This window comes from Cryptomeria japonica, chromosome 8 (assembly GCF_030272615.1).
Source record: "Cryptomeria japonica chromosome 8, Sugi_1.0, whole genome shotgun sequence".
Classification (NCBI taxonomy): domain Eukaryota; kingdom Viridiplantae; phylum Streptophyta; class Pinopsida; order Cupressales; family Cupressaceae; genus Cryptomeria; species Cryptomeria japonica.
Window position 1 is genome coordinate 491001427 of NC_081412.1, and position 16105 is coordinate 491017531.

A 16105-nucleotide genomic window follows, 5' to 3' on the forward strand; every position below is an offset into this window, starting at 1 on the left:
TCAATACTAAAAAACTATGTTATAATAAAAAACATAAGAAAAATATGGATAAAGATATTCTTAAAAAAAATGAATTTTCTTTAAATTATTAAATATAAATCTTATTTATATTATAATATTATATTATTAATTAATATTTATATAATATTATATAAAATATTAAATATATTCATTAAAAACTAAGAATATTATAATACAATATTTAATATTATATATAATATAATATTTTATTGAATATACTTCACCAAAGAATAATAATCATTAACAATAACAATAACAATAACAACAAAGTCTTCTCTATAATGATATCTCTCTCGATCTTTACTTAAATTTTTATAATTTAAATATGCTAATTATTATTTACATTTATTTAATCAATCTAATAATTAAAACTTATAACATAATTAATTTAATTATGCATGAAGTTGCTTTGTAGAAATTATTTGTCAAAGTAACTGTGTCTTTAGTTCTCCCAAAAGATTGAGATGAAATCTCTCACTTGCAATTGAATATGATTTTTTTAAATATAAATATATTAATTATTATTTACATTTATTTAATCAACCTAATAATTAAAATTAAAAATAATATGACTTATTTTTGATAAAAATATACATAATTAAAATCTATAACATAATTAAATTAAATATGCATTATCTTCATACAAAACTTTAAGACAACACCTGGAAACGGAAAGAATTTATCGAGAAGCTAGGGGCACTCATCATTACTTTGCATTAAAGAAAATGAAACTCCAGAAATCAATCTGATCTTGTGGCTGGTCCTATAGGTTATTTTTAACCTCGTCAACTTTAAAATTTCTTTTCTTCTTAAATATTTAACTGCATCTTTCACTTACAATAAATGTAGAATTTTAATCCAAACTCTCCTCTCCTACAATGAACCCACAATGCCACTGTTTTTAACAAAATATTAGATGTTTCTATTTTGCAGTAAAACTGGGTTCATTCCACATCAACATAGGAATCATCCCACTTTTTTTTTTTGAGGCCCCAGTCCGTTGCAGAATAAGAATAAGGCTCACAACTTTTGTTATCAGGTCCGTACTGGAGCACACTTTCTCCATGACAGGATGAATGTCGGCACGAGGCGCCATGATGGGAATCTTAGTGGGACTTTATCAGTGCTAATTTTCGCTTGTTTCTTACGCCACCTTAAAAGTAAAGAAAATTGCAGCATCAATTGAATTTTCAGTTACAATTGTCAGTCGTTGCAGGTAGTACACAACCTTGAGCATACTTCTTTCATGACTTTTTTTTTATTATAGTTTTCGGCGGTGGGGAAAGTGGTGTTTGTGCAGTCCTTCAGCACTTAGAAGAAAATCGCAGCATCAATTGAAGTTTCAGTTACAATTGGCAGACAATGCAGGTACTACACAACCTTGAGTATTCTTCCTTCATGACTTTTTTTTTGGCTTTTTGGTTTTTGGGGTGGGGAGTATGGTATGATGATGTTTATGCAGTCCTTCAGTAACCCATTGATTGATGGTGGCACAGACTTGCTGTTCTCTGGAAGATGGTCTAATGACAAATTTGTTTGTTTATCTGTTCTGTTTGAAAGGAGATAAATAGAATCCAAGTTATAATTCTAAGCTAGGCCGCGAGGATATTGTTATTTAGCAAACTTGTGTTTTTATTAACTGGCAATCAATGTTTTTATAGGAAACCGCCATTAAATAGGCAGGCTCAGTTGGACATTACAGTTTTTGCTCTGAAACGTCTGCACTAGAATAATCGTTCATGTGTAAAAACATTGATTGCCGCGAAATAGAATCCAAGTTATAATTCTAAGCTAGGCCGCGAGGATATTGTTATTTAGCAAACTTGTGTTTTTATTAACTGGCAATCAATGTTTTTATAGGAAACCGCCATTAAATAGGCAGGCTCAGTTGGACATTACAGTTTTTGCTCTGAAACGTCTGCACTAGAATAATCGTTCATGTGTAAAAACGAAATCCACGGGTTAGGTATACTTATGGTATTGGAGTGGTGCACCTGGATCAGAAATTTACAAAGCTTTTGCAGCTGAAAATCATGTTTTTATCTTCTTGTATTCAAAATACCTAATTTTTACTGTTCTGGTTGAAAATTAAATTTTAAAGACTCCTGGTGGATGTTAGAAGCTTCTAATTCCGCATCTTAAATGCTCGGTGAAAGCTTCATGCTTAAAATATGGTGCATTTCATGAAATAATTCTGTTTAATTCTTTTATACATTTCCACACTTTTTGATAAAACCACCTGTAAACAATAGACAAGAGCTGTAACCCTCTCCACAGAACTGCATCTTTGTTGAGGGCTTTAAGATTTCTTAACATAAGCGTTTGCGCTTTTTCAACAAAAAACGAAGTGAAAGTGAAAAGTGATTTGTTGAAAAAATCCTTCAGAAGTATAAGAAGTCCCTACAAATTCCTTCCGTAACCCGTTAGAGTTGTAAATTTTTTATCTTTTCATGAGAGCACCTAGAAGATAAGAACAGGAGCAGTAGTCTCCTCATAGAGTCCTTTAGCCTAAGAATCATTTCTTTCAAAATAGGAACAATGATTTTACAGCATGAAGTTTTGAGGCTGTAGAGAAGGGTGTTCAAGTTTTCACAGCACCTACACATGATTTCAAGAAGTGTTCATCCCAAAAGTTTAGATTCTTGAAAACCTGTGCCGAGAGCTGGTTATTTCATGGGTATCATTTTTCTTTTTGAATTGTGAAATGGTCATCTCATGCGACCACTCTGCAATGCCCCCTGCAGGTGGTACTACAATACTATTCTCAGCAGGTGCTATTGAATGAATTTTGGAACAACTTTATTTGAAATGGTTCCATGGAAACAAAATTTATCGCTTTTCCATCAGGTGTAGATATTTTGTCATGTTATTTTTTGTGCTCTAATTTTCTGTAAGGCTTCCTGGTTTTTGTCTAGCTAATACAGAGAATTCAAAACTTTATGATATAAGCCTTATGCATGAGGCCTTGTATTTTCTTATCAGCATTTGGTGAGAAAAATACAGTAGCCCCTGTCCATGGAAGTTATGGTAGGAATGCTAAATTGTTTAAGGAGAAGATTCTATGTCATCCCACTTCACTGATTCAGAGGTTTCATGCTGTACAATCACCTCAGGAAAATAGCAGTTTTATCCATTTTCATGGAACCACTTATTAAGTTAATCTATGCATCTCTCAAAATTTCATTTTGCTTCAAATATTTTGATCATTATTAATGTTATATCCACTCGGTGCTGCCTCTATCAAAGGGTATGAGAATTATATAATTACATGATGGATGCCCGTGGTCAGTCAAGTGTATAGAGTTCCGGGGAGGCCTGTGCGGGGCTCATATTCCTTAACAATTTTGTCTCTTCTATTAATATTATTAAAATTTATAAAAATGGTACATCTCACTCTTCTGTTTGCTTGTAGAGGTGCTCAGGGTGACGGTGCAGAGTGTTCATTATGTTGATATGAGATTGCAACAGGTCCACATTAAGATGAAGGTATTCAGAACATGAATATATTGGGCAATGGCTTTAGATCCTGCATATGTTTCACAAAATTTGCAATATCCAGATGACTCCAATGGTAATCCTCTCTTCTAAATTGTAAGTTGCAGTAAGAAAATGAAAAATGAATTTTTTTAAAACAATCTTAGGATGTTCTACAGTAAACTCAAGCTACTTCAAACTTGCAAAGCATGTGCTATGTTCTCATATGAGTTGAAGTTGATGGTGGGTACAATGTGAGATGAAGTTAGTTGTAGCCTGTAGGTATAATGTGAGATGAAGTTTTCAGTTCCCCTACCATTTTTCAGAAATTTGGATTCAAAACACCACTTAATAATGTTTAGAAAAATCCACCACTCTTAAAGATTGCACATAAAACAACTTAGAGGTTTCTGGCAAAAATCATTCCTAAAATAATTGAAACAGAATGTTTTGAATTAGTCCATGTCTCCATGACACTGAATAGCCTATGTAACCACAAATTTTTAAGCTGTCTTGAAAATCAAAAGTGGCCAAAATTCAGGAGTCTACTGTTTTGGGTTAAAAAGCATCCTCTGGACTCTATACTCTCACCTCTTGAAAGAGTTCTCACAGACAATCCACTATTAGGATTTCCATACACCTTTCTTGAATGTCATTGTAAGCTGGATAGTTTATCATGAAATGTTTCTCTGTTTCTGCTGCTCCTGTCATACAAAATAGATGTATCTTATCCTATTTCCCCTTAGGTGTCTCATCTACCTACCTCATATATGAGTTAATGTGAACTAGTTCTTATTTATGGTATAAATATATTCTCACTCTATTTGATTTCTGGGCATGTAAGGCATCTCATGATGTTTGTGGTTATTGTATTCAGTGAGACAGATTCCTTCCTGTGTTCTTTCAGTACATGGCTGTTATAAATTCTTACTTTTGGTTTTTGTTACTGTTTGGGCATTTACTCGAGCTAATATTTCTCTGTAACTCCTCTTCCCATCGTGCCATGGGTCACCTATTGAGTTCTACAACATCTATTCTTATTAGTGGATAGTGTGTTTGGATCCCTTTCTATCTTCATCCATATTAGACCCAGCATATTGCTGTCCTGTAAAGCACCTTTAGAGCAATAAGCAACCCAATAGAAATAAGAACCTGGTGATCCTCCATCTCCAAATATTTTGTGACTTTTTTTTTTTGTAGTGAGCATAATGCTTTCCACCTTTGTCATTTCTTCTTTCTAATGTTTACTGTCTTTTTACCATGTTGTTTAAGTGCAGACCATACTAGTTGAAATATTCCTAGCCAATTCTCAGAAGATTTATTTGCAAAAGCTTAAAAAACAATGCTCTCAGATTTGAATGAATTCTCAGGACACAAAAACTGAACTTACTATTATTCAGATATCACTTCAAAAACGGTATCTATTTCTTTATAAAGACTGAAAGAATTACACTGCACTTGTTCAACAATCTCTCTCTCTCTCTCTCTCTGTCTCTGTAATGTCCCCTTATGTTAAAACTTAGGAAATAGGGACAATAACTTACAAAGATCAATGTTAAAACTAAGGAAATAGGGACAATAACTTACAAAGATCAATTGCAATAGACTTCTTTCCACCAAAATCTCTAATAATACTTAAAAATAATGATAAACAATGCTAATCAGTGTAAGAATGATAGACTTGATACACCGTTGATATTACTTATAATATGATGATATCAGTACCAATATCATTGATGTCTCTGATTCAACACTTAGATGTATGCGGGAGGATTTTGACCTATATATCTGTATTTAGTGCAATGTAATCAATGTTAAGATTGTCTCTGCTGTATCGAATATGTTCACTGATAATCTTGCAAGAATGATCTCCTTTTTGTCCTCCTCCCTTCTACATTTCTTACTCGTCTTTTATATCTTTAAGTCACTCAAGAAGGGTTGCGATTCAATGAAAGGAGGCATTCCTTCCCAATGGACATGTCTTTATTAATTAAGTGCTGCTTTGTTATATACTTAATTGTTGCCGCCTTGTATACTATTTGTTTCTTTCTAACATATATACATAAGTCTGATTGGTCAACATATAATTCCCGACGTAGTAAATACCTTAGCCTTCTTTAATGCGGGCCGGTATGCTAATTTGTTTGCCATATGGTCATTATGATTTGTTAGGCAAATTGACACCTTAATCTTTATATCCATTAGTATTACTAACGTAGTCCCTACTCATGCTCGAACAATGCTTTTAAATGATCATTCTCATCTCCGTGAAAGACTTCAATATTCTTCTTTGACCGGTTCATGAGAATCCTTCTAAACGGTGGAAGTGATTCTATGATTCTTAGAGTGCCCGACCAATATAATAGCACCTTCCCTTCACAACAATTACATATAAGATCCGATATGTCCTTAATCAGGATCACTGATTATTATCGGTGATGTTCAATGTGAATATTGTAACAATTGGTATAGGAGTAAGATTTGTGATAACTCATTCACCCCCTTCGGTCAATACCATACTTGGACTGTCTTTTCTTTTGCAAGTTTTGTCTGCAGTTGATGGGGACATCACTCTCTCTCTCTTATGGAACACTAGAACTCTAGGATTTACAAATGAATAAACTCCATCTCAGTGAATTACTACCTAGGCTAGATGCAAAAATACTAAAGCAGAAAACAATAAATTTAAAAAAATTGTCTCGTTCTAAAATAAGAACAGTAGTTTCTCTTAAAATTAAGAATCCAATCTAATATAAGAAAAGAAAACACAATGCTTTTTTGTGCCCAGCTAAAACTAGGAAAAGCTGAAATAAAAACTAAAAAATGATTGCTATGTTGCATTTGGAGAGTGCACCCTGCTGAAGGAGAACATACTTAAAAAATACTGTGCCCTTTAAGCTTTGTCCCTAAGGAAATGATACTGAATATCTATGTTTGGAGTGATCCTAAAACACTAGATTCTCAAAGAGCTAGATTCAACTCCGATTGTCGCAATACATAATTGCTGGCTCCCACATCTAATCAGTAACCTTTCTATCAACTTGCAAAGCTAGATAACATGACAACTAGCAGAAGAAACTGACATGTACTCTATCTTTGATGCAACTCTGATTGTCACAATACATATTTGTTGGCTCCCATATCTAATCATTAACCTGTCTGTCAACTTGCAAAGCTAGATAACATTACAACTAGCAGAAGAAACTGCCATGTACTCTATCTTTGCTGAACTCAATCCATTGCAGCTTGCTTTCTGCTGAATAAGGATATCATACCTAATCCCTAGTTGGAACAAAATCTTCAAGTGCTCTTCCTAGCACTAGTGTCACCTACCTAGTCTAAATCCACAAAGATTTGAAACATCAACTTTTCTTTCCAAAATACCTTAATTCATAATAACTTGTGCCCTTCAAATTTTGAAACACATGCTTTGCAATAGTCTACTAAATTTGCCCTGACTCAACCATGAATTGTTTCAATTTGTTCACTACAAAGAAAATATCAAGTTGAGTATTCACCAAATACATGACGGAACCTATCAACTGCTTGTATGTAGGAGGATCCACTGAATATAATTTTGAATTATCAACCACCTTCATATTTAGAATCATTGGAGTAGCCAAGGGCTTACAACTCATCAGCTGAAATTTCTTTAGAATCTCAATTCTGTACTTCATTTGACCAAGGAAGTACCCTACCACACCTCAAGATCCAAAACAGAGTGCATAGGCTAATGTCCTTCATATTGAACTTAGAGGTCAATCCCTTGAACTTTTCAATGTTACCTATGAGGATCCATACCCACATACAAGACCAAAACTAACAAATCAATTTGATCAAACAGATAGTAAAGGTTAGGATCTATAGCATTTTTGGTGAGGTCCAACTTCAATAAGTACTCATCAATGCCAATCTCATGATGCTTGTTTCAACCCATACATAACCTTCAATCTGCATACATGGGTCTCTCATCCATGCACCTCAAACCTTTCAGGCTGATTGACGTACACATCTTCATCTATCTTGTCATTCAAAAAGGTTTTCTTTACATTTATCTTATTTAAAGACCAACAAAAATAAGATGCAAGTGACATAATTACCTTGATAAAGTGTAACTCTCAGTTGGAGCAACAGTCTCGTCATAGTCAATTCCCACTCTGTGGGAGAACCCTCATGCAATGATTTTGGCTTTCTACTTCTCTATGCTCTTGTCTATTTTATGCTTCACCTTGTTTAGTCACTTGGAATCAATCACTAATTTCCCATCTGGTCTTAGCACAATCTCCCAAACATTATTCTATATAATGGAGTTATACTCTTACCACAACTATGTCATGCCTACTCTAAATCTGCTGCCTCAAAATCGGAAAGCTCTTATTTGTTCCTACGCCACCTACAATGTCTAAGCTATTTCGGCTTATTGCCTATACCAGAAGGTTATTGGTTATTTGTTATTGCATTAGAGCTTGGTTGAACTGCAGTTGGTACTATTGTATTTTGTTGATCAAAACTTAGGATACTAATTTGTTCACTTTCATCAACCTCCATAGCTTTTGAGACTTTGAGGACCAAGCATCCTCATCAAACTTAACATCTCGATGCTATCTTTTGTTGTGGTGAAACATAGATCTTGTAAGCCTCAAAGAACTTATCATACCCCACAACACACTCTTCAAGTTAGAGGGCTCAATTTCTGTCCTCTTCCCCTCTAGCACGAGTGCTCTTCATGTTAGAGGGTTCAATTTCTGTCCTCTTCCCCTCTAGCACATGAGTGTAGATCAGATTTCCAAAGACTTGAAAATGAGAAACATTAGGTTTCACTCATGTGAAAGTTTTCTTTGGAGTTTTGTCCTTCAACAGCCTGTGAGAACACCTATTTAGAATTTGAAAAACACAACTGCACGCCTCTGCCCAAAGAAGCCTAGGTAAATCAAGGTCATGAATCATGACCTTTATTGTCTCTATATTTGATTTGTTCTTCCTCAATGCAACTCTTCATTGAAGGTTGAAGGCACAATCAACTCCCTCTTGTTCCCTACATCTTTGCAAAAAGGCGTCAGTCCTATGAAGTATACTTGCCTTCATTATCAAACATCAAAACCTTAATTTTCCTTCCCCTCTAATTCTCCACAAAAGATTTTAACTCTTGGAACTTTCCAAAAACTTGTATCTTTGGCCTTCATGAGGTAAATCCAAGTTTTTTTTGATGAATCATCGCTGAATGAAATATAGAAAATGTTTCTTGCTAATGAAGTTGTTGACATAGGTCCACACACATCTAATGAATAATTTTGATTGATGCTCATTGTTAGGGAAAATAGTCTTGACATAGCTGTTAGAGTGCACAAACCTAAATATTTTTATCTTCCCTAACTTGAAGTTAGGCAATCTCTACACTTTATCCTTCAAGAGAGGTAATGCTTCATGTTGTGGGTGACCAAGTCACTATCATGTACGAAGGTTCCATTTTTATTCAATTAGCAATCAATCTGTAAAGGCTGCCCTTTCACATACCTCTGCCTAATATTTGACTAATATCTTGGCTGCAATCTTTGATAATCGCTTGTTTATCATCAAATTCAGTCACACAATTAAGATTTATCATAGTTAACATTGAAAGTAGATTCTTAGTTGAACTGAGAACATGTTAGACATCATGGATTTCAAGAACATCGTCTCAAGGCATACAAAAGGAAACACGCCCTATCCCTGTAATATAATATATAGCATCATCATCAAGCTTCACCCTATACTGTTGACGTCTGTCGAAAGCTTTCTTATTGAAAGTTATGTGTTTTAATGCTCCACTATCCACATACCAACCTACACCAAAAATGTTGCTAGTGGATAGGCATGACATCGTGGAGAAGGTTGTTTCAAGCCTAGATGAAAGCTCATTCATTATTGAAGGTTCTAGACTCACTAAAAAATGTTTTTTCTGTTGTTGCATGCCCTTTCATTCTACTCAAGGTAATAAGAAGCACGGTGCTCATTCTTGTTGCATTTGAAGAACTTGATATGACTTGACTTCCCTTGTTGAGAAGAATTTGAGTCATCCTTTCCCTTTTGAACCTTTTTGGATTCTCTTACTATCTTTCCTCATCTTCCCAACGAGGGCTTGGTTTTTTTTTTTTTCCTGCTTTGGCTGAAATAGTTTACAGTCTAGTCTCCCCTAGATAAAATCATCCCAAATCTTTTCAAAAGTGAGAAGCTTCCGGTGAGCACAAACACCTTATACAAATGGGTTCTAGTATAAGTAGAACTCATTAAGAGCTACAGACACCAACTCATAATCATCCATGTTCACCCTTATAGCTGCAAGCTAATTTCAAAGTTCAAACTTCAATGATCCTCATAAGATAAGTGGCCACTGAGTCTGTTCAGTCACGCACATGGCAGTGAGCTTCTTCTTTAGCAGCATCTTGTGGGAAATGGTCACAGTTGACACGTTGATATAGAGTAGTCATTGCATGATAGATCTCCTTTGTTGTCTTCTTCTTTGCAATGTGAGGGATTAAATGGTCCTTCATCAAATCTAGGATGATTCTTTGCTTTGCAATTTTAGATTCTACAAAATGTCAAAAATTCACTTCCTTCAGCAGCATTGCAATCTGCACTTCCAAGTTATAAAGTTGGAAGTGCTCTCTATTGTCACATTTTGTGAAACTGGGAATGATCATGACTCTAGCTTTTGAAACATGCTGAAAGCAGACAGATCAGTTAAGAATAATTCAGATCAGCAACCTATGGCAGGTGCAGAGCAGCACTTGAATTAGAAGAGCATTTAGGGCATGACACCCTACAACCTCTTACAAGTTTGGATTACTTAAAAGTTAAATCTCTAAAGCAAGGACACCAAAATCCTCCGACAATTCTCTCTCACTGGTGTCAACACACTCCAGACACAGACCTGGAGGATTTCAGTCAATGTGCTCTGACACCATGTTATATTTTCAAACTATAGTAAACAGATTCACTTAAAAAATTAACCCTCACTACCAAACAACTTGAAACAAAATTCCAAACAAAACAGGATATCTATTATGCCAATTTACAAATACATACTGATGAAAATATGAACAGAAAATACTCATGAATCTGAACTCATAAAACTGTATCTATCTTTTTATTAAAACTGAAAGAATTGCATTGCACATAATTCGACACTCTATATCTCTCTTATTTCAATGGTGTGCCCAAGATCTCTTTTACAAAACAGGAGAACACTAGATTTTATAAATAAAAAATCTCCATCTATTGAACACATGGCTAGAAGAAGAAAAACTAAAGTAGAAAAACAACTAAAGGCTAAAGCAAAAAAGTGCCTTGTTCTAAAATATAGGAGTTGAGGAAAAATCAACTCTACAGCTCCCAAAGATCACCTGCATGCAAACCTGTCACAGAAGGAGAGAAGCAAAAAAGCTATGGAGGCCAGAATTCAAAGATCCAAAAAAGAGGAGTCATATTGATTGTGCAACAAGAATGCAATTCAATAATTACAATTGTTATGAAATTACAAAGAGAGAATCCTTATAAAAGGATACTCGAAACCCTAAAGGTGAAAACCCTAAAGAATTATAAGATTCTTAAGTTTAGCTTAAGTATAGAGTATAATAGACTAATAATTAAATAAATAATTATTAGCTAATAAAAGATAACTCTAACCCCCCCCCCCCTTAAGATGAACTTAGGGAGTAGCTAAAAAACAACTAAGTACTAAAAATGCATAAAAGTAACAATGGGTCCCGACAACTAGGCCTGATGAGGTACCCAAGTACAAAAGAGTCTCTGTAAGGTAGAGAAATAGAGAAAACCACTTGGGAAAAAAAACTCTACTCCAAAAAGAGATGAAGACTAGTGAAGGTTTGAAGAAGCCTCCAAACAAGAGAATGTCCTAGACAACAGGAACAAAGGATGATCATGAAGAACACCATTGAAGCATGAAGAAGCTGCAAACACTGTCGAATAGTAACTGCTGATCTAAAGAACCTCCACTGAAATAGAACACGACCAGGTAGAGAAGACTGTAATCTGCATGAGTGCCCTCAAATGACACTACTCGAATCAGATGGCAAACAAAGGCAAACAACTGAACTCGAAGATACAGATGGCATAAAACACCAAAGCCCAAAGAGCTGATCAATCGAACCAATGAAGCATTAGAACAACAGAAGAAAACCCCCATAATGTTGACAAGGGAGAGATGACAGGTACACTGAAACTGAATGCCAACAAGAACTGCATGACGAAGAACCAAGAACATCGAAGGTGCAGAGAAAGTACATAGTGTCGTGAAAGGAACACTCACTTGACACACATCATGAGGCGAATGTCGTGGAAGGAACACTCACTTGACAAAGGTAGGTGGCAAACAAAGGCAAACATCAACCCCCCATGGCACTTTATAAAGTAGTGCATGTACAATAAGGCACAAGATGTGCAAGATCCCAAGTATACAATGCATAGTGGCACTTTATCTTAGTGTGTTTGCATAAAGAAAAAGATTACAAAAAAATGTCTACAATGATCAGAAGAGACAAAAGGTTGGAAATACAGAAAGAACAGCCAAAGACAAGACATCCTACTCAAAGAAAGAGATCTCAGGACTTGAAACATCCAAGATATTCACTAGAGTGCTGAAAAGCAAAAAACTGAATAAAATGTACCTGGAGCAAAATCTAGAAATAAAACTCATATGACTGGAAAGTGCATAGAACAAAATTTCCAACGATATAAATTTTTTGAAAAAAGGAGTTTGGATGCTCAAGTTATGTCTCCCGGAGTGCAAAAACGAATCTCTGGCTTTGACAGCAAAAAACACCATCAAAAATGCAAAATAAAAAATTTAAACTTCCAGATCTGGATAGAGCTCGGAAAGAGCTTTTCGACGATATAAGATTTGTCGAAAAACGCCTCCGTGTGCCAAGATATGGCCAAAAAACTGAAGGTGCTTCGGATAGGCCCAGAAGGGGCCTGAAGGTTGCCTACACAGTGCTGACGTCATCTGACTGCGAGCATAAATTTGACGGCCGTATGACCGTCACCGCAAAAAAACCAATCTGCCTGAAAAAACTTGCTGGAAAAAGAATTGGATGCCTGCAAAAAAACGATCACTGGAAAAGACAAGGGAGGGTCGGAAACAAGTCGACAGCTCTTGGGTGGCGCGGGAGTGGTCAGGGGCGGCGGAGGCAGAGGGCGGAGCGGCGGTTGGGCGGTGAGCGGGTACTGGGCGGCGACCTGGCGGCGGATGAGCGGCGAGGCGGTGTGTTGACCTCCTGCGGTGGGAGCTGGCGGTTTAAAAACCGTTGAGTGGTGACTGCCTGGGAGACCGGTGGTAACCGCCAATGCAGCCCCGACGGTTAACTGACCGCTAGCAGTCCGCGTTAACCCCGTCAGCCTGGGCAAGCCGTTAAACTGCACCCAAATTTAAAAAAAAAAAAAGAAAACGCTCTGTGTCCGTATAGAGGGCCGTACGACCCTAAACCAATTTTTTTTTGCCTCTGAGTACACCTTCACCAAAATATATCGAATTTTATATCAAAATTTGTGGAATCAGCTCCCTGAATCCAACTGTGAGGTCCTTTTGGAACCAAAATGTACCAAAAAATCAGCTACCCCTTGAAATGGAAAAAAACAACTGCACAAACCCCCAAATACACAGACCTGAAGAACAAGGCCCAAAATCTCTCATGAAGAGAACAGGGGTGTGTAGATCTAGAGCTCTGATACCATATAGGAATTGAGGAAAAATCAACTTTACAACTCCCAAAGATCACCTGCATGCAAACCTGTCACAGAAGGAGAGAAGCAAAAAAGCTATGGAGGCCAAAATTCAAAGATCGAGAAAATAGGAGTCATATTGATTGTGCAACAAGAATGCAAATCAATAATTACAATTGTTATGAAATTACAAAAAGAGAATCCTTATAAAAGGATACTTGAAACCCTAAAGGTGAAAACCCTAAAGAATTATAAGATTTCTAAGTTTAGCTTAATTATAGAGTATAATAGACTAATAATTAAATAAATAATTATTAGCTAATAAAAGATAACTCTAACATAAAATAAGAACAAAAGCTTCTCAGAAGTTAGAATCCAATATAAATATCAGAAAAGAAAATAGCATGCTTCCACAAAAAGAACAAAAGAGATCTGTGCCCAGCTAATGATAGGAAAAACTGAAGCAAAAACTAAAAACTGATACCTGTGCTGTATTTGGAGAGTGCGCCCTGCTGAAGGAGAACAGCTGCAAGGCAACAGCTACAGAGAAACTAACAAGTAGGCCCCTTGCGGAATCACATCCCAAGCCAACTGCTAGGATAACTTGGAAAACCAATGTAACTTTCTCTTATGAATGCATTCTTATCTGGAAGTCTCAAGTAGGAGGAATTTCTGCAAAGTGGTTCCCTAGAAGATCAGATTTTTAATTCTACTTCATCAATTTGGACATTAGGATAACATTCTGCCAGTTAATAATTTGAGAACATTATCAAACAAATTTTGCTTGTACTGCTACCTATTGCTTGAATTCTCCTTCCTGACAAATGGCTAGTCTGCATTTCAAAGAATTTTTTAAAACTTTTGCAGTTTTTAGTTTTTCACAGGCTACGTACAACCTCCTTCAGCAAAATATATCTGTTGTATCCCCATCCATGGAACCCAACCTTCAAGTGTTATGTAACTGTAACCTTCGAGTGTTATGTAACTGTTTACAATTTGTTGTGCAGTTTGTCACAAAAGGGAACCATGCTTTGGATGGTTATCGGATGATGAAAATTCTCCAGAAAGATATGATATGACAAAGAAGAATGTGCAATGGGTACAAAATACTGGTGAGAATGCTGCTAGTTCAAGATCAGTTAAGTCTCCACGTAAAGTAATGTTTTCAGATGATATACAAATGCATGGATCTGATGACATAAAGAGCAGAATGGGCAGAATATATTCTGCCAAAATGAATAGTAGAACTGGCAGAAAATATGTTGGTGACATGAATAATAGAATTGGCAGAAGACATTCTGATAAAATGAAAAGCAGAGTGAGCAGAACACATTCTGATAAAATGGAAAGTAGAATGGGTAGATCACCTTTTGATGACATGAATAGGGGAGTTGGCAGAACGTATTCTGATGACATGAATGTTAGAACGGCCAGAATTGATGATGATGAGAGAAATATTAGAAAAGACAGAAAACACTCTTGGGTTCATGCAGAAAAATATTCATCCTACCCTGAGAGGACATCACCCTTCTCTCTGAGAGCCTACCAAAGAAGAGGACCCAAAATGAAGGACCGGAATAGAGTCCAGAATCATCACATGAAACTTTTGGAGCAGGGCATTTGTTACGATTTAAAAAGAAACTTACATGAATGGCCTTACAGGAAAGATAATCAGATATATCCAATAAAAGATAAAAGAATCCTTTATAGCAGGAGGTACTTTGCTGATATGAGCCATGAAAGAGAGGAACAAACAGCTATTGACAAACCAGTCAAATCCTATAAGAAGCGTAGGTGCCATGTGAAGGAAATTGCTTGTCCGAGAAATCGTGATGAGGCGTTAAGCTCCTTTTCAAGGAGAATTTTTTTTGACAATTTCCAGAATTCTGAAAGAAAAACTAGATGGACCATGAAATAAAGTAAAATATAAAAAATATTTATATTTTCTGTTTTGTGGTAAAGGCAATTCATTTTTCCTTTTGTTCCCATGACAGCAGCAGCATAAATTTTCACTTGGGCATTTGCTATTTTTACAGTCTAGTTGAGACTATCTTTTTCCATTAATAATGAACATTTTATATTTCAGCGTGGTTTCAAAAACTGTGGATCAGGAAATCTGTTGAAATTTGCTTTTGGCTTTACCATTTTCAAATGTTAGCAAATGAGGTAATTCCTTCCCAAACACAACCAACATTTAAATACCATGTAAACATTTTGAAGCATTAATCTTAATGTTGTGCATCACAGTGATGTGCCATAGTCCTTAGTAGTTTTTAAAGAACCATTTTTGTTGGACAACATGACCATGGTTAATAATTTATAAAGTATTAACTTTTGTTGGTGTAAATAAGATTTAAGGTTATAGTTGTGTTGCATGAAACTGTTCTTGTGATTTCTGTCTTGTTTTATCATAATTATTGTTATAGTCTTATAAACGAATCTATGTGATATAATGTTTATTAGCTCGCCCGGTTGTGGATCGCAACTTAAGGCGTGGGTATGCTCCCCATGGTCTTGAGTTCGAGTCCCCGGCTGTGTTAACTCTCTGTGTGTTACTACCTTGTGAGCGGGTCGTACACACTGGGGGATTAGTCTCGCTTCGGCGAGGACACCTCCAGATTCCACGATAGTGAATATAAAAAAATCTATGTGTGAATATACAGTTGTTTTAAGATTGGTATGTTGATTTTAAATTTATGTTTGCTTTGTGTTCTTAGTATAAAAAGAAAATGAAACAGATGCGATATCACTTCGATACAGACCAGAATTATGCAAAAACAATGAGCAAGACCCAGTAATTCAGCCATCAGGCGAACTACGAACAGTAGAAAAAATGTTTCATGACATGTGTCATTATTATATAGCTTCAAATTACATAGTTTATCATTAT

General features: G+C 35.8%; 1 protein-coding gene across 4 annotated transcripts; it reads left to right on the forward strand.

Annotated features, from left to right (window-relative positions):
- The first annotated feature begins 905 nt into the window (after positions 1 to 905).
- Positions 906 to 15300, forward strand: LOC131060052 (uncharacterized). Of its 4 annotated transcripts, XM_057993149.2 has the most exons (4): positions 907 to 1181; positions 1289 to 1389; positions 3434 to 3592; positions 14223 to 15300. In XM_057993149.2, exons 3-4 carry the CDS (start codon positions 3535 to 3537, stop codon positions 15131 to 15133), a joined length of 969 nt encoding a protein of 322 aa, XP_057849132.2. In that variant the 5' UTR covers positions 907 to 1181; positions 1289 to 1389; positions 3434 to 3534; the 3' UTR covers positions 15134 to 15300. The 4 variants fall into 4 exon arrangements, with proteins under 4 accessions (XP_057849134.2, XP_057849135.2, XP_057849132.2 ...); XM_057993151.2 differs by having other exon boundaries at positions 906 to 1389; positions 3434 to 3612; XM_059209669.1 differs by having other exon boundaries at positions 907 to 1389.
- The last annotated feature ends 805 nt before the right edge of the window (positions 15301 to 16105 follow it).